Consider the following 25,403-nt stretch of genomic DNA (forward strand, 5'->3'; position numbering starts at 1 on the left):
AGCGAGACAGAGTGCAAGTAGGGGAGAGACATAGAGAGACAAAATCTGAAGCAGGCTCCAGGCGCTGAGCTGTGAGCACAGCTGACACGAACCGTGAGATCATGACCTGAGCTGAAGTCAGACGCTGAACTGACCAAGCCACCCAGGTGCCCCAAGGATTATTTTTAATTAAAGCTTTTATTTATTTTGAGTGGGGGAGGGGCAGAGGAGGGAGAGAGAGAATCCCAAGCAGGTTCCTCGCTGACAGCATGGAGCCCTGTGCAGGACTCAGACTCACGAACTGTGAGATCATGACCTGAGCCAAAACCAAAGTCGGACGCTTAACCCCCAAAACCACCCAGGCACTCCTATTTTTTTCTTGAACTCAGGGAATTTAAATTAGGAATTAGCCCATTTTTCCTAGATTTATTTTTATGTTTTAAATGCTTATTTTTGAGACAGAGCATGAGCAGGGGAAGGGCAGAGAGAAGGACACAGAGTCCAAAGCAGGCACCAGGCTCTGAGCTGTCAGCACAGAACCCAACTTGGGGCTTGAAACCACGAACTGTGACATCATGACCTGAGCCGAGGCCGGACACTTAGCTGATTGAGCCACCCAGGCACCCCTCCTGTCTAAATTTAAATAGAATCCCAAGCTACTCCCACTCGTAGTATAGCCAAGTACACCACCTGAACTCTTTTGATCTGTATTTTGGGACCAAATGCTATGTTCTGTGCTCAGGTGTATCAGGTATGTGTTCTGGATTGGACTGAAGACTACAAAGCCATGTAAAAGTATTTGTGGAAGGTTCCGTAAGTGGATCTTGGGAGATTTTGCTAAGGTGAACCAGTACTCTCCTCATGCTCTGGCAGATTGCCTTCTCTCAGGTAAGAGTGGATATAGGAATGGAGATAGGCCTCCCACTGGAGTCCTACTGAAGAGAGCAACTTTACCCCTTTTTCTCATTTCCTACCCACAGCTTAAACTGTACTTTAAGGGTCCACCATGTTGGTTCCCCATACTGCAGCCAAGCCCTGGGTCACTTGGTGCCCTCTGTGTTCATCAGCATCACCATTAAGGGCTACGGGCCAGGGTCTCTCACATTGGCTAACAGGCTTCTTTGATGGACAAAGGTTCTCACGGCTTTCTTTTCTCGGCCCACCCCCCCAACCCCATCCTAATCAGAGGCAAAGCAGAAATAGGCTTTTCAGATTCAAGGGGTCCTAATACTTTCTGAAGAAATCCCAGCAAGGAATAGGCAAATTTCTAATCTGTACTAGAAATTAATGGTAAGGACCATTGTAAAACTGGAACATGGTCGTCCAGGATAGACTACACTTCAGTAGCTAGTACTCTGACATCCGCATCAGAAATAAATTACATAGTATTATGGCAGAATTCAAAATGTTTTATCAGTAATTTTTAGAAATAAAGTCACAGTGGTGGGAACTTAACTGAAGCATTGAAGCTTCCACCTTAAATCCTAATTTACTCCAAAAAAGGTAGTTTCTAACAGATGCTGAATAGAAGTCACAATAGTAGTTTCTGTGGGGGGAATAATGGCCAGGAGGGGGCATGAGGGAGCCAGCTAGGGAGCTGGAAATGTTTTATATCCCAATCTGGACGGTTACGCGCGTGTAGTTTGTAAAAAATCAGTCAAGTCAAGTCTGCAGGATTTGTAGTTTATTATATGTAAGATATATCTTCATATAGAAAGCCTCTAAACACAAAAGACAAAGGAGCTTTAAAAAAAAAAAAAAAGGTTAGGTTTTATATTCTTAAACTCATTAGATACCAAATTCAAGACATAGATTATAGTTACATTGCAAATGTTATCCTTTTGAAAAAAACTAATATTGACTTAAATGATGAATTTAAATGCATTTATTGGTGATTAAAAATAATACTTAAGCAGAGTAGTATTTTAAGCCAGACAGAGCAAAGAAAATTCTTGTTTAATATATATATATATTTTAAAATTCCAGTAATATTTTCTTAAATTCCTGTTAAAAATATAATCAATATTAAAGTCAGCAAAATGCTTTCTTTTGACTGACGCCTGGATTATTTTACCACTTAACCTGGTTACACAGTGATTTTTTTTTTTTTCTGTCAGATGTAACTGACAACCAGTTTAGTCTTTTAAGATACATGAAGTGATAACTCACATTGTAGCATCTTGTGGAAAATATTCAAACTACATTTAAAATGCTTTTTTAAAATGGAGACGTCTATTCCACAAGAAATTGTTTCTGTAAAACTACAGGTTGGCTATGGCAATAGTAACTAAACTACATCCAACCCTGAAGGTAGAAAAATCCCTGAAAAGAAATACACAGCCTAGTTATAATATGCAATATAAAGGTTATTTTGTATTTTAAAAATTCTCCCATTTTGGAGAAAGCCAAACCTTCCCATAGTTCCCTTTACTAGGCAGTGCCACATAAAATTAGTTAACATTATTATGATCATGGCTTACGATTAAATTCAATTTGACAAACACCTATATATAGCAGCCCTCGTTTGGATGTCGGTTCTGACAATATTTGCAGTTCCATTAAAGAATACTTGCTTATCAAATTTGGTACAAAGCATGAACACTCAGGACAATTGGCACGATACATGCAGTTCGAGAACTCTCTTATCTCAAGCCAGTCATCACTGAATTAGCCGCATTTCCAGTCCCGCTTTCCAAATCTCTCCTTGTAGCATAACTGATGCTTACATGCTCCTTAAAACACATCTTCCAGAATAAGAAAAGGACGCTTTAAAAACCAGTCATCTGAATGCATGATGGAAATGAGGCAGGATAGCAGAGCCGGTGCCAGCTGGGAAAACATGGGGGATGGGGGGGAGGGGGAGCTGGCCCAGGCTCATAGTGCTCATGGCTAGTGAGGGATCTTGTTGCTGCTGCCCCAGACAGCTTAACCTGTGCGGCAGAGACTCCCCAGGCCCCAGGGTGAGAGTGCCATTCCCAAAGGCGTTTTGGGTAGCAGGAGGGGGCAGCTGCCAGAAGCCCAACAGGGGGGAAATGTCCAAAGAGGCAGGTATCGTTAGGTTCACAGCATCTGCAGGTAGCTCCTTGGGCAGGCTCACTTTACCAGCGCTTCCCTTAGCCGGATCGAAACCTGGGTTGAGCTTGTGAGGTGACTGAGGCTCTTGCAGAGGCAAGTCCTCAAGCAAATTGATATTGCAAAATCCTTTAGTATCTGCTTTGAGGGGCAGGCTTGCAAGTGGGGAGTATGAGGTAGAACTGGTGTTGTACTTGTGATTCTGGAGGGGCGCGGGAGGGGAGCTGGGAGAGGTTACGGGGTGGAGGGGGGCCAGGGGCTCCGGCAGCGCCTGTACCGGCTGGGAGGCCGGATCCGAGGGGTTGTGGGCGTGGCCGTGTACCTCGGCGGGCAGGCCGCTGGCGAGCCCGTTCTGCGCGTGCGCGGGAGCCCCCAGAGGGAAGGGAGACAGCGGGGCGGCCTTCAGCTGAAACTGGGGAGAGATGGAGTGGAAGGTGCTCAGAAGGTCTCCAGACTGCAGACTCTCTTTCATCAGCTCCTGCGAGTGTGTCTTCTTGGTATGTCGCGTGAGGTGGTCTTTGCGCCCAAATCTCTGGGCACAAAACTGGCACAGGAAGTCCTTGCAGCCTGTGTGGACCACCAGGTGGCGCCGCACGTCCTTCCGGGTGTAGAAGCATCTCTCACAGTGGTCGCACTGGTGCTTCTTCTCCTTGGTGCCGCTGGGGGGCTTTTCTTCCGCGTGGGCTTTGAGGTGGTCCAGCAGCACCTCGGTGCTCCCTAGCTCCAGGGCGCAGACCCCGCAGGTGAGGTCGCCACTGCTGGCCGCGTGGAGGGCCAGGTGCCTCTTGTAGCCCAGCATGGTGTTGTACTTCTTCCCACACTCCTCACACCCAAAGGCCATTTTGTTGGGGTCATGCGTTTGGAGGTGGTTTTTTAGGTGGTCTTTCCGGTTGAACGTCTTCTCACAGTGAGCACACTGGTGAGATTTCTGGGGCGAATGGGTAGCCATGTGCCTAGGAACAGAAGGAAAAAAACATTGAGTCCATTCTGAAATTTCAACAGTCAAAGGTGTAGGAAAAATATTAAAATGTTAATAGTTTTCTCTAGGTGCAGGCATAAGAAATTATTTTCGTTAAAAAAAAATAACTTTTCCATGACTTTCCAGATTCTACAAATATATAACTGTGATTAAAAAAAAAAAAAAAATAGGCACCACTAAAGGCATCATACAATTTTCATACCTGTAAAAAAATATTCTTTGAGAACCTATTTTCCTCACATAGGCAAAGATTTCTAAGCAAGTACAAATATTTAAAAATATGTCATTTTCAGGAAGGGGTTCAATGGATGTTCTACACCCTCTGGAAATTACTCAATTTTCAAAAGTGACCCAATTAACCTTCTACACAGAACCCCGTGCGCCCCCTCACACCCTCTTCCCAGATTTTAGGTTTTTATCCTATGTACAATTCCTGCTTGGTTTTCATTAATTGAGGCAAAAAGGTCAGGCCGTAGAAATAACACGAAAAGTCTATCCTTGACCTCAGAGAGTGTTCAGTTGGACCCAAAACCCAGAACGCCACCCCACCACCTGTGCTGTGAGCCTGAGCCTCATGCTCAAGTCTCGGCCCCCCGTTTAAGATTTTCTATCAGCTGTCATCTCAGAGGTGTGCAGCCCCGGTCTCCAGAGGCTCGAACGACAACATGTGTGAAGCAGCCTAGGTTGTACTTCAAGCCACAAGCTGCAATTAAGGATGCTGTTCTGGAAGTACAACTAACATACAGGACCTGGCGTTTCACAGGATACACTCAGTTATTAAAATGAACCTTTTTAAAGTTTTAAGGATGACAAACAGGATTTCCTCATCGAGGTTGTTTTGTTTTTTAAAACCAACAGAGTTTAGGGGTAGATTCTCGTGATGTATATACTGTATGTTAGCCAACTTGACAATAAATTATATTTAAAAAACAATAATAAAAATTAAAAAACCAACAGAGTTTAGATCTCAGGAGCTCAGTGGAACTACAACAAATGGAATTGTGATGGTTTTCCAAAATGGATTTGTGCTTTACAAATATAATACAGGTATTTTGATGTTTCAGACCGACTAAGAGGACTATGGCTTGTCCCTAAAGCTCAAAGGAAAACTTTTTTTTTTTTTTTTTTTTAACATTTTTTTATTTTGAGAGAGAGCGTGAGCAGAGAGAGAGAGAGCGTGAGCAGAGAGAGAGAATCCCAAGCAAGCTCCACGCAGGCTTGAACTCACAAACCATGAGAGCATGAGCTGAGCTGAAATCAAAGAGTCGGATGCTCCACCGACTGAGCCACCCAGGCGCGCCCCTCAAAGGAAAACGTTGAACTGTTGTAGAAGCTTAGTCCTTCTAGAAAAAGCCCTTTTGAATTTTGCCAATGAAATTACCAGTGACCTTCACGAAGCAGGCTGAGGGTGTCTCAGTGGGATCTTGAAGAACTGGAGACGGGCTGCACGCCTCTGAGATGCAATTGAACTTGTGGCTTTGGGTACAAAAGAATTTCTAACAACTCATTCTGTAAAAAAAGAATTTCTTTAAAGACCATATGTTGAAGTCAAAAGTATATTCATCATACCTTTCACCCAACCTCCTAACCTACATTGTCCACTCCTGATCCTTTTCTAGAATTGGTAAGGGGTCTATAGTAAATGCTGTTGGGAAGCCAGTTCAAAAACATAAAGATGATTTGAGTCTCATTGTCATTTTCTTAAAAATAAAGCAAAACCTTAGGTCACCTCCCTTTCTCCTTTAAAAACAAAAAGCCAACTAAGTGCAGGGGATAGAAGGAAAAGGAAGTTCCTTCTGCCCCTTCCCTCCAGGACACCAGAGCTCAGCATACACAGGGATACGTATAATGGTACAGACAGTTGTGGAGAGACAGGAGCCAGTGCGACAGGCACCTGGGACATGCAGAAGGTGTGTCCCCAAGTTCTGCATGTATTGAAACAGACTGCAGAAAGGGTTTTGCAAGCCAAGTTATACAAGGCTTATACCCCATTCTTACACAAGATATCCACAGACACATCATCAGCAATAGATGTGAGGGGGAACTGTTTGCAAACTTGGCATTTAAACAGTTTTCAATGTGGCCTAGTACTAGTGAACAGGACCCCCTGAGCTCTGCCCTGGCTCTTCTTTCTTGCCTCTCTCCCTTTTATTCTTTGTGGAGGACTTTGATCGGATTAGATTTGTCACCCATGGGTAGGTCAGTGCCGAGTTAACGACTCTGGACTGTCCTACTCCTGACTACCTGTGAGAAAGGCACAGGTTGACAAAACCCTACTTGAGCAACAATCCCACTTTTCACATTTTACCAGCTGCCATTCCTCTGAATTTTTTGACTCTTTCCTTTGCCTGGTATCCAGCCCTTCCCCTTTTAATTGATCCCTTACTCACTCATGCAATAGTCCCAATCTAGAACACGATCATCTTATAGCTGAAATTACTTCAACGAGTGGTTTCCTTCCCTCAACTTCTCGTCTTGCCTCACAGTCCACGACACCATCAGTTTCAGTCTGTGCTACAGGCAGCACCAAGTGTAACTGCTTACAGTAAGACTTCCCACCAGGAATTCTGACCGGCCTTGCCGAATCCTCGTTTCTTCTTGCCTTTTGCTGTTTCCACCTGCTTCCCCGTTTGCTGTACTGGGACCCACGTTCTCTTTTCTACTTAAGCAAGTTCTTTTCTCCAACCTCTGCTTCTAAAACAGAGCTTATGTTGAAGCTGTGGGAAATGGGATGGAATGCTACCCCCACCGTAAAAACGAAAACCACAAAACCTAAAGCGTCCCCTCATCTTGCCACTCTTTACTCTCCTTCAGGCCAGAGAGGTGTGAGGTGCGGGGGGGGGGGGGGGGCGTGCAGGGCGGGCGGTTCTTGCATAAAGCCCATTGCTTCCCGTTTTGGCTGCACTTTGCCCCCTTCGCCCAGCAAGCTGTTTCCCTTGCTTGAAACGACCACCTCCTAAATATTGCTTAAGGCAACTTCCTCAGCGCGGTTTACCACAGTAATCCCACCTAATTCCTGTCATTCCAATAATCTGTTAGCTCCAGTCTTTTTCAAATATTTACCTCCTGTATGTGTTTTGATCTTTATTCACAGCCTAATATCATCGCTGTGGGTTTTAACTGCAGCAAATGCTGCTTTCAGTGTTTGGGTAAGAACAATCACTGTGCACACATAAGAAGCTTGTTGCAAAACAAGCTTATGATGCCTATTGTGTGCATCAATTTTGTTGCAAAGCCCTCCTGTTTTGCAACAAAATTGATGCACACAATAGGCACTCGGTACTTATATATTTCTGGCAACTAAAGACTGGCCTGTGTACAGAACCCATTTGAGTTTTAAAATACCTAAGCGTTTATAGGCTTATTTTAAACCCGATTCTATTACATTATGACAGTGGTATACTGAGGGGCCAGGAGCATAATGTAGATCTTTTTAAAACTTTCAGGTGCCTCTCTTCAAGGGCACTCCAAGATTTAATAATGTTGTGGTCCATGTTAATGCCACTCAGATGGACATCCTCTCTTGCCAAATTTTGACTCTCGCCTGTGCATTTATAGGTGAGTAGTCTGAAAGTTGAAGCTCTAATGTTCATTTCATGGAGATGAAAGGCAAATAAGTTTCCCTTAACCAGGTGTCAAAAGATGCACACAACAGCGCGGATTCTGCGTGTGGACCACATCCATAGCACACGTGGCCTTTGTTCTCAACAGTTCTCAAGACTACTGTGCAATTTAGCAACTTTGTGTGTGTGTGTGTGTGTGTGTGTGTGTATTTTATCTTTTCTAGGATGTGAAAATCCTTTAGAGGGAGAAGCTTCAACTTGTATATTCATTTCCCTTGCAGAAGTGAGGCCCTAATAGGCATTCAAAAAATAATTCAGACTAAATATCCTTTTTTTTTTTTAACAACAGTTTTTATCCTTTGGTGTATCATGGATGCCTTTGAAAATCTGATTAAATGCACATACTCAACACCTGTATTCCCAACAGAATTCCACTTGGGAGGTTGGACAAACTCCTCGCAAGTTGAGAAACTGCTCCGAAAGCTGGCACTTGGGAGATGTTCCCTCCCCTCCATCCTTACTGTCAGGACGCGAACACACGCTCCGTATTTCATACTGGACTATTACTTCACACCTCCCCCCTCAGTCTACTTGCCTCTTCTCTCGCCTCCGAATTACTACCAGAGTCCTCTAACACCCTGATCAAAACCACCTTTTCCACTGCTCAGACTCATTACAATAAACAGACCCTTCAGAACAGAGGCTAAGGCCAGTTATGAGCTGCTTTCCTTTTTTGCCTCCACTTTGAGCCTCACCTGTTCCTCCTCCACCACTACCCTTTAGACTTGTGCGCTTTAAGGCCAAGGCTTCGGGCTTCCCCAGAACCTCATCTCTGTCCGCCTCCTGGTCCAGCGTATGGCTGTGTCTTTCTGAGAAGCCCTACCGACGCTCCTCATCGAGCAGCGAGAACAGCTTCCTCCACCTGCACACCTCTGTCAAAGCACCTGCACTGCATTTTAATTGTGTTTGCATGACTATCTCCCCAGCACGGGTCTTTTCATCTTTGTGTTTTTATGCCTGGCATATTGTAGGACCACAGGAAATGCTTGCCGAATGAACGAACTGACACTACATGCAAAACTGTCACAGAAAACCGCATTAAGCCCTGCAGTGTGCAAGGCTAATGTGCATCCACATTCTGCATCCATTTTCCCTTGCGGTCTCTGGTCAGAGGGCTAGCAAAGCCACTTAAAGGTATGTGTCAAAGTACATACCTTTTCTAGAGCCTCTCACCTCATTAATTTATATCTGGAAATGAAGGCTTTGCCACAGTCTGGCTGCAAGCACTTGTAAGGTCGCTCCCTGGAGTGGGAATAATTGTGGATAGTGAACTTCTCCAGGGTGAGGAACGTCTTGCCACATAATTGGCAGGGATAGGTGGCCATGGGCTTTACTTCTCACACCTTCCTTTTCAGATGCGCTGACCAAATGCTGTGCCATTTAAGCACAAATGGAAGGATGGTGCTGAGCACATGAGCAGAGCCACGGCAGCCTGAACTCCAGACCAGGGGAGAGGCAGCGTCGTGGTCCTGGGCCTGGTTCTACCCAGACATGGGCCTCTCAGTTACCATGAGCTTTGCTTCCTGCTTTCCCACATCCCAATTTATAGATGCAGTCTCAGGCTGGGAGAATGTCGGAGGCACAGATGAGGTTCCAGGAGCATCACCAGAGCTGGGGCATGTTCTGGATCGCCAGACTGTCTGTGGAGAGAACAACAGTGTTCTTGTATTAGCTTGTATTGGACAAGAGTGCTCTTCCTCTCCTCCCAGCTCAGCATCGACTACCCAGAATCCACATATTACTTTCAATGGCTCCAATGCAGCACCCGAGTCTCTGTCCTCCCTCATGTGCTTCGGGAGGTCCTTCTGCACATAAATCCTCCCAAGTGGCGAGGAGGCAAGCACACAGTGTTCTGATGGTAGGTGAAGCACACTTTCCTTTTGACAGAGACAGCTCTTTCCATCGACTAAGGTGTGTGTTACCTACTTCAGATCATGACTTCAGGTCAGTGTGAGGCTCAGCCAACCAATTCAAAGGAAAAAAAAACCAAAAATCTCCCCCATGTGTTAAAGTGTTTTATCGGTACCGAAATGAAAGTCATCTCTGCTTATTCAAACCTTGGGCTGTCTTCACCCATGGTTAGCATAACATACGTTGTTTATCACACCTGTTTAAACTTCCAGGGGAGGAGATGAAATAATTTGTATACATCCAAGTTAATTTGTTTATAAGGTTACCATGCTGAAGATCTCAACAGCGTGATGTAAACAAAATGTGAATAAAACCAGTTTAGTTCACTCATGTGCCTTTGGAGGGGAGACAGAATATTCCCACGGAAACAAAAATGATGGCTCAGGCTGCAGTCAGAGGAGTAGGTAGCATCCTCTTGTAAACTGTTCTACTGATCTCTTCCCCTTTTGTTTCTGGGGACCTTTCCTCATTCCCCAGCCCCACTCTGGAGGGCCAACTACTCGTTAGTAAGGCCACTTCTAGAAGGTGGGCCTGCTGCCTCAACCTGTCTCAAACCAACCTTCCAACCCAGGCAAAGTCACCCAAATCCACGCTCCTCTTCTTCTACCAATGCGCCACCATTTGAGGAGCCTTAAGAGTCTCCGGCAGTCATGAACAATGCAGAAAAAACCCTGGCTACCTAAAATCCTGTGCTTTTCTAGAGAGAGTAATTCTCAGGCAAGTGGATGCTAACCTTTCAGTTGCCATACTTAAAAAAAAAAAAAAAAAGTACTATATGTTTACATTAAACATACTGGAGTAGCTTGTATGCAGGCCAGTCTTTTCTGAGCTTTGCCAAGTAAGCAGGGCACCCGCAGCAAAGTGACCAATCACAGCAGGTCCTCAAGGGCCCGTTTCCTGCATGCATTCATTTACTGCCCAGTCTTTAGAGATGCTCCTTGTTGTTAAAAGTTTTTACCTACCTTTTCACAGTTACTTTCAGGTAAGAAGGCTGGAGTCTAGCTAGGTCAAATTTATTATAACAACAGTCTAAGCATCTTTAAACCTACCAGCTCACAGCACACATACACAGAAAGAGAGATACTCCTTTTCCAGCGGACAAAACCTAGAGCAGACTTCTTGTGTCCCTCATCAGCTAGCTCGGATGTTTGCAGACACTGCTCAGAGCTCGGCAGGAGCCAGCACCAAGCAGAGAGCCCTCCCCCTGTGCCCCGCCTGCTCGGAACCCTCAGAGCTGACACGCAGGCCTTGAGCCGAAGCTCCAGCGCTGATCCAAAACTGGGGACGCGGGCACTCTCAGCCAGCCTCTTGGCACCAAAACTTCCTTCTGATGGCAGCACACACACACCTTGTTCCTCTGTCACCAAGTGTGACTTGAACTGAGCCCCTCTTCCCCAACTCCTTGTTTCCGCACAGTACTGCAGCTCATGCCTGAGGCCCTACTCTGACGCATCCCCAACGAGCGTGGCCACAGACAAAATGATTCCTTCCAGGAATGCCATCCTGCGTGGCCGAGTTTTTGCTGCCAGGTCTCATGACGTGTCCCACTTCTCATCCAGCCAAAGTCTGGCTGCAATACTGGCCCAGCTATAAGAGGCATAGAATCTATCATCACCATTAAATGTCCTCATTCATTTGAAATTTCTGTGTTCCAAGGCTATCAAAAAAGATTAAAATGTAAACATAATATGAAGTTTGAAATTCATCTTTTCCTTGTTCTCATGACGGCTGAACTCAAATTAGTGCCAGTCCCTCAGGAGGAGAGCCGGTGTGGTGGAGGGATTTGCTCTCTCTCTCTCTCTCTCCCGCCAATCCCCTGCATGTACACTAAATTCATTCTCCACATTCTTGCTGAGAGATGACCAGTACGTCCAAGAGAACTTTCTGTGATGACGGAAGTGTCTCATATCTGTCGGCTACTGAACACTCAAAACGTGACTCTGAGAAACTGAAATTTTTGTTTAAATGTAAACAGCCCCGTGTGGCTAGTGGCTGCTGTATGAGACAGCACAACTCAGTTCCACACTTGAGAGCGAGAAAGGCAAGGTTCTGCTTTCCTTCAGACACAACTGTGCTGATTCACCCTCAGGTGTTTCCCTGAAGTGTGGGAGCGATTCGTGTAGATCCAGCCACTTGTTCTATGAATACAGTGGAAAGATTCCCCAGTTCAAATTCTAGCTTGTCCACTTGTCAGCTACATCTTGAGTCTGTTTCCTTATTTGTGATACCACCTGATGCATATAATGGGCTGCTGGGGACAACCAACTGGAACAACAGGGATCTGAAATATGCAGTAATCTAAAAACATACCACACAAGTATAAGTTGTTTATGAAACACTGGGATTAAGAGCAGAAGCCATCAGCTGCACAAGTGGCACAGGGTTCTAGCCACTCAGCTACGGCCATGATAGAAAAACTCACGTTCTCTCCCTCTGTGTGACCCACCATCCGCTATTCACAGTGGGAGGAACCAGTAGTCTGGATAACACAACATGCTCACACACGCAGAAAGACCTATGACCTTGGCAAGTCAAAATCGGCATTCTTTGTTCCTCAACAGATACCAACTTTGACTGATGGCTTACCAACAGACCAAGAATATGAAGGAAAAGTAGTATTTATTCCATTTAGACTTAACAAAAAGTGCCTGCCCTTTAGCACTAAATAAAATTTTCCCAGATCAACTTTCCAGCCACTTCCCTAGATTCCAAAGTCCAACAGTCATGGACATCATTACCTACGTTTCCCTTGGGCCTTTGAAGACAGTGGGTATATAATCAGGGATTTACAGACACAGCAGATTTTATTTAAATGTGACACACATTTCCTCACTTTGTTCCACGTGGAACTTTCAAACAATAACAAACATCACTTAAACATTTTTATACACACTTAACTCATTTCATGAGTGACTCTTTGCAATCCTTGATGTGTTTTTAGGTCCATGTGTTAAATACGCCTAGCCCAACACTAACTGGCCTTCAAATGTTGAACTGAATTAATTATACTATAATTAACATTCTTTAAGTCTTTTTGAACGATGAATTCAAATTCACAAATGGTTTTAACGTTTCTTTCACCATAACTGTGTATTTCATTAATGTGGACCTTCAAATATAAATATTTACACTGTGTTCATGATACTATCACAAACTCCTATAAAAATAGTCTTTCTCAACAGACTATAAATTCATTGTGGCCGAGGATCAAAGCCTAGCTATTTTTAAAAAAATAAACCGTGTGGATAATACAGCGTCCCCCATCACCATGTACTTGACCAGTACAGGCTGGCTGCCGCTGATTCCAATCTTTGGTTGAAACCTGATGCGCTTTCTGGCCACATCCTTGAAACAGACTCGTGATTAACTTTCTATTATCTGGCAAACCACCAACAATCCTAACAGAACTGACAAAGGGATGGTCCTGATGATAATCAGTCTATATTCTGTGACCTGAAATACAGATGGCATTTGAGTCTTAAATACGGTAATATTTCAACACCTGTCACCCTGGAAAGATAGTAAGTCTTCCCCCAAAACATCTCAGGACATAATTTTCAATCCCCTTGATTCTAAAAATACTGCGTGAGTGATACAGATCTGCCACTATGCCAAAGAAGGCTTGTGCCATCTGCTTCATTCTGTTCATGCTGATTATTTTGGGGAGGAGTGAGGATCAGATTGGAATAAGAACATATATATATGGCAACAGCTAGGAAAGACTGTGTTCCCTGAGAGCGAGTGGTATACTACAGTAGAGGTCAGAGCACAAGTGTAGTTCTAGGATGTCCCCAGTGCTGCGTAACACAAGCATCTAAGAGGGGACGACAAATGTTCTACAACATTCTCAAAATAAACTATGACTTCTGGCTTCTATTTCCATTGTCCCCAGTGACACAATGCAAGACCCATTTCTGAGAGGAAACTGAATTTCCATTTTTAATCTTCTAACATGGGTACTCCAAGCTCTTTTTTTGACTCCATTCATCATCACTCCTTGTGGATAAGAAGGTTCTGCTCGAAACATTTCCCTGTGTCTCATACACCCCTAACTTGGGATTGTTTTTATACAAATGAGTTAAAACCAGTTTTAGAAGGGCTTCTATAAAAGTTCTCTTTTCTTTTTATACACGCAAAACATGAAAACAGCCCATCATGGAGCAGGGTAAGTGGAACTTCATTGCTTATTTGGGCTCTAAGAGCCCTCTGTAGAGAGTGCACTTCTCTTAGTTCTTTGAAGGACTTTGGTAGCGAGTTTCTAACATCAATGAACAAAACTATCCATAAACATCAACAAGATAAAGAAGATTCTCAGAACCTCTGGGTAGTCGTTAATTGCCTATTACACACATGCACTGTAGAACTTGTTAGGTACTGTATCTGAGCAAGCACGACAGAAGAGTTGGGGCTCAGTATATGTCTAATCAGCAAAACAGGTGCTCACAGGGCAGGACTAACTTGGTTGAGGATGACAGATGTGAGGCCTTGATAAGTACCTCACCACATGGCTGTGGCTGGGTTTTTACTCTTAACCTAGAGCAGGGGGTTGTAAGTGGCTCTGAATTCTCTGAAATTCTGTGTAAAATTAGGAGGCATGTACGCTGGAGTTCTTATGGGGGGAGGGACCATGGCTTTCTTCAGATATTCTAAGGGGTCCTAGATTCAAACAGGTTAAAGGTCACTGACTTAGATGAAAACAGGAAATCCCTCTTGGTGCTATCAATTCAGTTTATTCACAAAGTCATTGATATTTCCTAATCCGTGGGCCATATATTTTGTGCCTCAATCACTGCATGTTATCAGGTTAACGTAAAAAAAAAAAAAACAAAAACAAAACAAACCCAAAAAGGTCCTATAATAATGTTCTTCTGAAATTCAAGCAGTAAACAACTTGTATAAATTTCATTTCAAATATGGCCTCAGGGGCACCTGGCTGGCTCAGTCAGTAAAGCATGTGACTCTGGATCTTGGGGCTGTGAGTTTGAGCCCCATGTTGGGCAAAGAGATTACTTAAGAAATAAAAAAATTAAAAAACAAATAGGTGAAAAAACAAACAAATATGGCTACAGATGATAAATTCAACTATCACATAAGACAGGGCTTCATTTTGAATACAGGGCAGACTACCCTCAAAATTATAGGGGTTCATTTGTCAGCATCTTTAAAAATCTTTTATATAAAAAATATGTGTATTTATCTTCATTAATGTTGTAATATATTATCACTAAAATCCGCTAACACCTGAGCTGCCAGCACATGGAATGAACTCATAAGGAGGATCCACAGGCTTGTCACCTCCTTGTGTGTGCACCTCTCTACCACAGTGGCCCAACGGCTACCGGGACTGCAGGTCGATTCGCATGCTATTTCATTAGCGTGCCCCGTTCTGTCACGCTTCTGTGTTTTCCACATGATGCCCCTTCCTAGAATGGTCCTCCCACCCCCTGCCCACCTGGCACCTGGCAAACTCTTCCTTCTGTCACTCCCAGGCAGAGGAATGAGCTCCCTTCCTGCATAGGGAGATGGTGGACCTGAGAGGAACGGATTTGAAAGTCCAGCTGAAACCCTACAGACTTGGGCTCAAGAGGTTGTGGTGGAGAGAAAAGCAGATCACTGAAAACCATGGCTAACTTAGAGCAAAATCTGTTTGGTGAGAACCTACCTCCACAAAAAGTTCTTCTGTGTACTTCCAGAATTACATATTCAACAGCCTATTAGATATTAGACATCTCCACCTTAACACGTTGGAAACCATTTGTTCTCATCTGGTGGGAAGCACCCACTGACTGACCTTGCCCCTCTGTTCTGTTCTGGGAGCACCACCGGCCACCTGCTGAACAAGGTGGTTTGTTTGCTGCCTACTGACTTAAACTGCTACCTTGAGAGACTTAGCTTTGTTAACTCAATGACTAAGCTCTTATTTTCTTAGAAACAAGGCCTAAAATAAACAAGAAAGCCAAAGTGACTTATTTATCTAATATTCAGAGAGAAAAAAAACGAGAAAGCTCTCTGGTCGACTATACCACAGCTTTAGAACATCAAATCTATGCACTAGACTTAGAAAATGTCAATAAAGGGCTCCTGGGTGGCTCAGTGGATTAAGTGTCAGACTTCAGCTCAGGTCATGATCTCACGGTTCGTGGGTTCAAGCTCCCGTTAAGGGTTCTGTGCTGACAGCTCAGAGCCTGGAGCCTGCTTCAGATTCTGTGTGTGTGTGTGTGTGTGTGTGTGTGTGTGTGTGTGTGTGTGTGTCTGCCCCTCCCCTGCTTGCTCTCTCAAAAATAATAAACATTAACAAAAAAAGAAGAAGAAAATGTCAATAAGGACAGGGTGCTAACTTTCTATTTACAGATATCTGGGAAAAATCCAGTGAAAGATGGCAAACTGAATAAAAGTATGTAGTTCTAGTCTCTCCTGAAACGCTACTAAAACCGTATTAGTGAGATTTTTTCAAATACAGCCTAAGATAACAGGAAAGGAGAAAACTACCACAAAATATGGGAAGCTGGAAAGCAGGTAAACCAGCAGTAACTGGCTTTGCAGTCATAAGAAAGCTCAGTTCTAAGCCAGTCATGAAAAGCTGTGAAGCAACTTGATTGACCCTGCAGAACCCATTAAGAGTCTTAGAAATGTGGGCACTAGGGAACTCTGGAGGTGGGGATGAGAGTGGGTATACAAACACAAAGACTGGGAACATCTGTGGGGAAGCATGCAGCACTCTGACCCCCTCCCGGTAGAGGGCATGGGGGTGGGGCACTCTGCGGAAACAGGGAATGAAGGGAAGTTTGTATATTTGCCCTATTTGGCGACCAGGCCCATCCCCTCCAGGGTAGGAGACTGAAGGAGTCTTCTCTGGGAAAGCTGACCAGCCCAAGAGAAAAGAGCTAATTACAAGGACAAACGGCAGGCCCCGGGGTTTACCTGCATTAACCTACAACAAGTTCTAGTGAAGTACACAAAGCTTCCATCAGCTTTTTAATGGCTCCACTCATAAATCAGCAGGCAGCTGAGGATCACCAGAAACCAGAAGAAAGCATCTAATAAGAAACACTGACAGAATAAATAGAAAAAAGCAGCTGGGATGAAGACGATGACTCTATGGGGAAAAGAAAACTTAAAAAACAACTATAAATACCTGAGAGAGGGAGAGAGATCCCTAAAAGAAGAAATACACATACACAGATACAAACACATTTTTTTAAGAAAACGAAAGAAAAGGCAGTAGCAAGAGCCAGACAGGGGCAGGGATTTGAGTCAAACTTGCTAGGGGAGCATCTGAGAATCTGCAGAAACTCCTCTGATATCTTTATGTTTGCCAGTGTGGCTTATCTTGAGGGTACCTGCTATTTTTACATGTTTGCTCCTCCTAATGCTCACTAGTGATTAACACCATGAAGCAACCTTTTATAAGCCAGCTAATATAACCCAGAGACTAATTAACAGTAAAACCATTCACAGGCTAAATAGTTGAAATATGCACTGTTAAACTTAGAAACAGTAAAGAGGAGGTAATTTTTAAGTTAATTCAACAGCTGATTATCTTCATTATATGATAAATACCTATTAAACACTGCACCTTGTTAAACATTTGTACTAGAAGTGGACCTATAATAAAGCTATAAAAAGAGATGACAGGTGTAAAATTGGAATGGAGTAAAATCCTTCATTATTTATAGATGACTGTCTACATAGATTCCAAAGAATCCATACACAGAATAGAATTAGAAAGCTTGACAAGATACTCAGTTATAAAAAATCAAAATACAAAAGGAACTATTTCTAAATGCCAGCAAACAAAAATAAAATTAAAAATACCATATACATTTGCCACAAAACAAAGATCTAGGAATAAATCTAATCACAAATGTACCATATATTTATGGAGCAATTATAAAACTATACTGAAAGACATTACAGAAAAGCTAAATAAATGGAGAAATATACCATGTTCATGAATAGGGAAATATAGATAGAATTATTGTAACATCAGTTCTTTCCATATTATTAATTCGAAGAAGTGCTAATAAAAATTCAACAGGATTCTTTGTTAGAACTCTTACCATTTTAAGTTTTATATGGAAAAAGTAAAGTCCAAGAACAGCCAAGAACTTCCCAGTCCTACTGGATCATACTCATCAACATATAAACAGACCACGGTATCTCCCAAAGAAAAAAAAAGGTAGGAGATAACAAATACAACAAATGGAAGTTGTTTTTTTTTTTTTTTAAAGCTACCATAATTAAGGCAGTATGACCTACTAAGGCACAGAATTAGACAAGTGGACCAATAGAGTAGAATGAATAGCCAAGAAACAGACCCACCCTTGTATGGAAACAATATATTACAGGGCTGGGACTGCAATCACTGGGGAGAGAATAGACTACTTAATAATTGGTTATCCATAGGGAAAATAAGGAAATTAGATTCCTATCATACATCATATATAAAAAGTCTTGACAGGTTATAAGCTTAATGTTTAAACAAAACTTTAAAACTGCAATCAGGAATGAAAAATAAGGGGCGCCTGGGTGTCTCAGTCAGGTAAGCGTCCAACTTCGGCTCAGGTCATGATCTCGCAGTTCCTTAGTTTGAGCCCCCCATAGGGCTCTGTGCTAAAAAAACAGCTCAGAGCCTAAAGCTGCTTAAGATTCTGTGTCTCTCTCCCTCTCTCTCTGCCCCTCCTCCACTCTCACAGTGGGAAGGGCAGAAGTATAGGAATCTAAGTTTCAAGAAGACCAAGAGGAGCCAAACCACAAGAAGCAAGGACAACCCAGGGCTGATACCAGGGAGCTGAGCAACAGGAACCCATTATAAGCAGTGGACTTGTCATATGACATATCATACTTTGTGACAATAATAATGGCAGAGATATGGAAGATCTATTGGAGAGCGGTGAGACCAGGAGTAGCGAGGCCATTTTAGCTTCTGCCGCATCTCAGAAGAGATAACAGTCACCTGGAAAGGAGAGGGGAGGTTGAAATGACAGTAAACAGACTGGTTAGATTAGGATTTAGGTGAGGTCATCAGAGGAAAGAGGTGACTGTGGCGGTGGTGAAGGAAAGGAAGGAGGAGTCCCAGAAGAAAAGCCCAGCAAAACATATGCGTCAGGAATTTAGTTTTGGACATGTTATCCTTAGTATCAGACATGCTAATCTTCTCTGTATCACTCCAATTTTAGTATATGTGCTGCCGAAGTGAGCACTGGTTTCAAACATCTTGAATCTCCTGGTGCCTAATGGGCATTCAGGCTCGTGAGGAGACCTAGGACATGAAGGAGGAGCTGAGGCACTTTTCTAGACCAAATTAACAGCAAATGACACCCTTTGGCTACTGGCTTCTGTAAGGACCCCAATAGCTCAAGTCTTTGGTTGCCCAGTGTACTAAAAGAAAGTAGGTTCTTTACAGGTGGGAACCTTTCCTTGTTATATTGTGTTTGGCAGATTGAAAATCTATCTAACCTATTTAACAGTCAAGGCTAACCATTCTGAGTCTACATGGAATGGGGTGAAGAAGGTGGGAAGAGAAGGTGTAGAAGTAAGCAGAAAATGCCACTCGAACTCTGTCTCAGCTGGACTAGGAGGAAGCCCCAAGCAGCAATGGAAAAGGCAGAAGCCTAGGAACATGAGCCTCAAAGAGCCACAGAAGATGAAGAGAAGCCACACTACCATGGGGAAAAGGACCGATGACCAGGGAGCCAGGATCCATCACTGCAGAGGCCCCTCTCTGAAGCTGGGGCAGGGCAAGTAAAGGGGCGGGGGGGGGGGGGGCGGCGGGGGGGAAAGGGGGCTTGCACAGCTCGGGATTCCCCAGACAGGGCCAAAGCACTTCCCCAGAATGGGTCACTGTGCATGATACTTAAATCTTCCACTCCCTTCCTCTCCCCACCACATACATGATATTTTTAAATTCAAACATTTAGGAAGAAACATCAAATGTCCACAAACAAGCAGAACAGGCATGTGTATACAGAGAGACAGTGTGAGGTCCAGGGATGGTTCTCAAGCATAGACGGAACGGACCTGATTTCACAAAGACTACTAACGAACTCCAGGTAGCATGGTAGGGATGAGAAGAGGACAGCAGTCCTGAAATCCAGACGAGAGCTTCTGGGATTAGGAGAAGATTTTCTAGTCATTAAAGTCAGCGGTGGGGACTATTCTTTTTTGACAGCTGAAAATAGATCCCCCTCCTCCCTCCCAACACACCCTTTGCGCCAGGCCGCTAGGCCCTTTTAGGGTATGCTTCTACAGCTGACAGCCAGTGATCTCTTTTCCTGGGTCTCTAAGAGGAGGGCGCAGAGGAACCAAAACTTACCTAATTAGCAGCAGGACCTATTGTCCTAATACGGTTACCATTCTAGGGAAAAGAAAAGCCTGGTCCCTTCCCAGGAAGTGTGTGAGGGTAAAGGCTTACACTGAGAAAAGAAAGAAGAAAAGCATACTAGTCACACTGATGACGGGAAGCCAGATCCATGAGTTAAAAATCTCTTGAGGGCAACATAAAAGCTACAGGAGGTCTGGAAAAGATGCTCATGACTTAGGTGGACTATTTGATCCTGAAACAGCACTCTCTCTAAATAAACAGAAAAAGGCCTGCAAACAGGTACCTACATGTCAGCAAAGTATCTCTGGGTGGCAGACTTAGACATGGCTTCAGTTCATTCTTTCTGAAAGTCTGTACTTGCTAAATATTGATACTGGCCAGTCAGGCGAACCTAGGAGCACATGAGGAGGGCGAGGTGGCTTTTAGACAGAGGGAAGAACACTAAGCAGAGGCCTGCAGCAGCACAGGGGCAGCCTGGCCCGAAGTCCCGGCAGGAAGGCAGGTGTGAGGATAAAGGGAGGAGGCAGTGCCCTGAGCAGCAGGCAGAGGAACAACAGGGGCTGTCCTAGAGGGAGTTGGGGGCCGGTTCCATCAGCGGTCTCCTTCACACAGGAAAAGCCTCACAAGTACTCACTTATTCCTCTCCACCAGGGGCAACTCCCTTACCCTGGGGGAACGGCAGAGTTAAAAGTACTATTCGGAAATTCTACCTGGCTCTTTTTACACACAATGAGCCTGGGACCAAATGTGATTACCCAAATGGACACGAATGTAAAGCACCCTGCTTACAATGCAGTTGACAAATGACAGCATACAGTCTTTTTCCCCCTAAGCTTTTTCAACAAATGAGCATCCAGAACTCACTTTACTATGACCTGTCTTCTTACTTAAGGGAAAAAGGTAAAATTGCCACACCTCTTCTGGAGCTCACTCCTCCTTCTTCTAGAAGGGTGTCTGCCCACCTGTGAGGACACATGCCCTATATTTATCAGACAGAATGACCCCACAATGCCAGAGTGAGAATTTTCTCTTTGCCTTTCCATATCACATCCAAAAGATCCAAACAATGCAGAGCAAACTGTTAATCCAGAAATACTTAATTTGAAATGTAAAAAAATGTATCACTGGCCCTTTAAAATGATTCCAGTTGTTGACTTTTTTCTTTTTAAGATGATACACATTTCATCGGGTTTCCATTTTAAAAGGCGCGGGCTCTGGACAGACAAGGCAACTTGTCCCAGTTCTTGCACTGGCCTCTCTGAAAGGGAGAAAGGAATGTCGGGGGAAATGGGGGCGAAAGCTTCAGAAGAGAGGAACACTGGCAAGCAGGGCCGCCTCTCCTTTTCACCTTAAGTCTTTTCTCTCCCCCCATTCACAGCTTTAGGTCCTTTGTTTGTTTAACAAACCATTACAATCATACCCAGTTCAATGGGGAGGAATGTGAACTCTCTAAGTAGCTGTCCTCGTAATCCACATGTGTGGTCCAGCCCACAGCCCATCCCAGGGGCTTCAGTGTGCGGTTCTGTGCTCCCGGCCCCTGGAGGCCAGGCACCTTGCTCACAATGAGCCCAATTTCCCAGGCCACATGCTTGCTGCTCCTTCCCAGTAGCCTGTAGCGATGTCCCAAGTTGTTCCTCCTTTCCCCCTTGCCTAGCGACTGTACTGGCCGTCCTGTCCGGGCTTGTCCAGTTCAGCCTGAGACAGGCACTGCCTGGTGTGGCAGCCACCCCCTACCTTCTTCAGCCCACAGACTCACCACCGACACAGAGCCCACACATTCCAGGGTCTTCCTGGTCATCACGCCCAACTTCCAACCCAGCCCTCCGACGTCAATCACACGGTATACAGAAGACACAATGGCAAGAGTCCCCCTCCCCAACCTTGCTGGAACTGTTAGTGCCTTGCTCAGTTCCTAGTAGATATATTGGCCACATTGGGATGAATTTCAATGTCTTGGCCAATAAGTCAAAATAGCATTCAGTCAGATTATATTTCAAAGGGAACCAAAATACTACCTAGCAGAACGATATTCTAGGTCAAACTCATAAAGCCCTCTGTCAGCCCTGCTAGATAGAAGGGCACCTTTATACCCATCCAATAGATGAAGAAACTGAGGTTTAGAGACTTACACTGTTTGTCCATAGGCCCTGACAAGATACTGCAAGTAATGTTCTGTACTAAGCAGAGTGCCTAGCACAGAGTGAGTGTCCCAGAAGTGTTAGCTTCCCTCAATACCATTATTGACAATAATGACGAGGATGACCAGAGGCCAAACCCAGATGGTCTGAGCTAAGCTGAGTGTTCTTCCTACTCATACCTCGCCATCCTTCCTAGTTACACTGTCTGCATGAGCAGTGGACTTCAGCATTTTACTACAGCGTTTCCAAGTAAAGCCTTGGAATCTGTGACTGGATCCCCTGGTGCCACTGGTATGTGACCAGCATCGTCCTCAAGCTAATCAGTTAACATGTTCCACAAAGAGGACTTTCCTCAGGTACACAAGTTAGGGCAAGGTACCTTTAAAACTTCTGAGCTGACAAGGCGCCCCACAGAAAACTCCACAGATTTGTATGTATTACCACAGTCCGTGGGATGGGGGACAGTAGAGGATATGAAAAGTTGCTGACTGCATCATCTGATTCCCTGAATTGTACAGCATACTAATGCTCCTCAAAAAACAAAAGGTTAGAAGAATTCTGTTCTAAGGTATTTGGCAGTTTGAGGCAGAAATGTATTTATTCCCTACCAGAAAGTTTAAAAACAAAAAATGTTTGTTTTTGAAAGAGAGAGAGAGAGAGAGAGAGAGAGAGAGAATCCCAAGCAGGCTCCATGCTGTCAGCACAGAGCCTCACGTTGTGCTCAATCCCATGAACCATGAGATCATGACCTGAGTCGAAATCAAGAATCAAATGCTTAACCAACCCAGGCACCTCTATACTAGAAGCTTTTTGAAGTACCTTGAATCTCCTTGACTGATTTTACTATGTGTTTCCAAGTAATTGTTAATAAACATGCCCAGGCAGAAATAATTTGAAGAAGCTTTCATTGTTTGCATACCTACTCGGTGACAGGAAACACCAGCTTCCAGGTGGTCATGGAGTCCCCTCGGAAGTTTGTCTGACGACTCAAACCTGTAAGAAGAGATCTTGCACACCTTCAGTGAATGAAGCTAGGAAAACATTTCCCCCCATCATGTTGCAGCTTGAGCCTGACTTCAAGAGCACATACACACAATTGATGACTGACAGAGATTTCTGACTGCCCTTTCACGCATTTTCATTGACAGATCAATTTTAAGTGTTAAAATCCTGTAGTAGGATACCTCAACAGACACACAACCATTAATTTTTAAATGTCTCAGATCGACCATCTGGCCGAAGTCTTAAACATTTAGCTCATCTGATATATTTTAAAGGTATGATGAAGTTCATAATGCTGTAACTTAAAGGATTTTCAACCTTATATTACCTTGACCAAGATCTTTAAGTATTTATATTACAATTGGGTTAGAAAAACCCTGGAGTTTTCCCCTACTTTCTGCAAGTAGGGAAAATAACAAAACAAAACATGAAATTGTTTACATCAAATATTCAAAAGAGCACAGAGAGGAAATGGTATTTTTTTTAAAGCAACAGTATTAGAATACTATAAAACAGGTATGCAAATCTATGCAATAACAGAACCGGAAACAAATTGTGAACTGAAAAAAGCAATAACCAGCAGGCATTCATTTTCAACAAAAGCTTCAAATACACATATAGATTCATCAGATGGTGAAAAGGCTGAGGTCTCCAAACTGAATACACAATTCAGTGGTTACCAAACCTGGCTATGCATTAGAATTGCCAGAGACATCATTTAAAAATACAGATTCCGAGGCCACAGCACAAAGCAGCACAGAATGCCGTAACATCACTTTGGCACTGGGCATTCACGTTTTCACCAAGTTCTCCAGAGCCAAGTCCATGGCCAGCTTTGTACCACTGATCTCTGGTGAGCATTCAGAAACCAGTATCTCTATTCACCAATTAATTACAAAACTTGGCTTCTTCCAATTTAGGACTATTCCAACCAGTCAATTCTCATAGGGGTAAAGGTTTTTAGGATTTTCTTAACCAGCACAAAGGTAAGCTTACTATGAAACAAAGCCAAGTATATCCTACCTATGTGATTTATTCACTTGGTCGCCTGTTCTCTTAATTTGATTAAAAAAAAAAAAAAAAGCTATGTCTGTTTATTTTGTAGGAGAGCATTCCTTTTAAGTTAAAAATGGAAAAATGAAGATCATTTTTAGACAACCAAATTTGAAAAATAACCCATCACAATTCAGGAAAAAACCAGAGGTGAGTAGGATCTTTGAATCATCCAGAGAATTTGTTTTAAATGTATTCCTCACTTCACATGTATAAACACTTCAACACATCATCTCATGGCCCATCTCTCTTCTCAAAATACCCACCACTTATCATGGTGATTTAATTGGGTGGTCTACAAAGGCCTGTATTATTTTTATGTATTTATTTTTTTAAAGAGCTTTAAAAAAACACTGAGCAAGAGAGTAAAATTGTTCTGGAGGATTCTTCCTTTGCTTCTACTCATCTCACCAACGGACAATACCAATTTACAAATTCAGAGAGGCGAGGGCTCTCTTCTTCCCAAGGAAGGGTGCACATGACACGAGGTACGCAAACCAGGCAGTGGAGTGGCTTAGCTTCATTGTCGAAATATTCAAATGATCACTAAAAGAAAGCGATTCCTTTCTGAATCCAACAATACTCCTCGGCCTCCGAGGGCTCACACAGGAGCTTATTCTTAAGCTGTTCAATGTAAGCAGCACTAGTGACAGAGGAGAACTCTGGCGGGGAGGAGGCCAAGTTCCTCTGCCTCTCCCACCTGCCATCTCGGCACCAGCCACACGCTTAAATAGTTAACAATGCAACAGAGAACCCGAAAGCATGCGTGGCCCTGGGGAAAAATCGTGCACGGTGTGTGACAGTTTAATAAAGCAGAGAAGAGACAGGAAAAATAACACATCTAAGTTTGACAGGATGCTCCTTGCAGACTGCTTTTCAGGTCAGAACTTAGATTTCAAATCTGACAAAAGGGCTTTAATCATTCATATATGTATATATGTGTGTATATATATGTATATACGTATATATACACATGTATATATAATCTTTTAATATATAATATGTAAATATATATTTAAAGTATATGGTAAAAACACTCCTAAATATACATGTTTCTGGGCTCCAAAGTAACAAGGAAAGTCACAGTTTTCTAGGAATGAAATCGGCACACAGTAAACAGATCATTGTTTTAAATAAAAGGGAAAATGTTTTTTTGGAAAATGATCTGTTTACATCTGCTTACTCAGATGTTTCGATGACAAAAAGTAAAATTTCCTGAATATAGAACATATGATTTGTAGAATAACTTTTTGCTGGCACGGTGGGTCTTCCTAGGCGTTTGCCTCTGACAGCATTTAAGAACATGCCCTTTTCTCTATGAA

At 43.5% G+C, this 25,403-nt stretch overlaps 1 protein-coding gene, 1 long non-coding RNA gene and 1 other non-coding gene across 9 annotated transcripts; 1 reads left to right on the forward strand and 2 right to left on the reverse strand.

Moving 5' to 3' along the window:
• Nucleotides 1–105: 105 nt before the first annotated feature.
• On the forward strand, nt 106–9,655 carry LOC122238765. 3 transcript variants are annotated; one of them, XR_006217903.1, is made up of 4 exons: nt 106–146; nt 722–867; nt 7,477–8,787; nt 9,009–9,655. It is a non-coding gene; the product is annotated as an uncharacterized LOC122238765 (long non-coding RNA). The 3 variants fall into 3 exon arrangements; XR_006217902.1 differs by lacking the exon at nt 106–146 and having other exon boundaries at nt 588–867; XR_006217901.1 differs by lacking the exons at nt 106–146; nt 722–867 and having other exon boundaries at nt 6,885–8,787.
• Nucleotides 1,738–25,029, reverse strand: PLAGL1 (PLAG1 like zinc finger 1). 5 transcript variants are annotated; one of them, XM_042987261.1, is made up of 4 exons: nt 22,946–25,029; nt 9,162–9,293; nt 5,419–5,539; nt 1,738–4,004 (listed from the first exon to the last, which is right to left on the reverse strand). In XM_042987261.1, exon 4 carries the CDS (start codon nt 3,998–4,000, stop codon nt 2,759–2,761), a length of 1,242 nt encoding a protein of 413 aa, XP_042843195.1. In that variant the 5' UTR covers nt 4,001–4,004; nt 5,419–5,539; nt 9,162–9,293; nt 22,946–25,029; the 3' UTR covers nt 1,738–2,758. The 5 variants fall into 5 exon arrangements, with proteins under 5 accessions (XP_042843195.1, XP_042843194.1, XP_042843193.1 ...); XM_042987260.1 differs by having other exon boundaries at nt 5,412–5,539; XM_042987259.1 differs by lacking the exon at nt 5,419–5,539.
• LOC122238931 lies at nt 18,659–18,767 on the reverse strand. Its single transcript, XR_006218073.1, has one exon. It is a non-coding gene; the product is annotated as a U6 spliceosomal RNA (small nuclear RNA).
• Nucleotides 25,030–25,403: the final 374 nt, after the last annotated feature.

This window comes from Panthera tigris, chromosome B2 (assembly GCF_018350195.1).
Source record: "Panthera tigris isolate Pti1 chromosome B2, P.tigris_Pti1_mat1.1, whole genome shotgun sequence".
Lineage (NCBI taxonomy): Eukaryota > Metazoa > Chordata > Mammalia > Carnivora > Felidae > Panthera > Panthera tigris.

Bases quoted from the DNA above. Each gene is read 5' to 3' on its own strand.
- PLAGL1 (XM_007096356.3), bottom strand. From the start codon at position 8,978: ATGGCCACCTATCCCTGCCAATTATGTGGCAAGACGTTCCTCACCCTG. The intron at 4,005-8,826 runs GTGAGAGGCTCT...TTCTGTTCCTAG, and splicing joins TCCAGATATAAATTAATGAG to GCACATGGCTACCCATTCGC.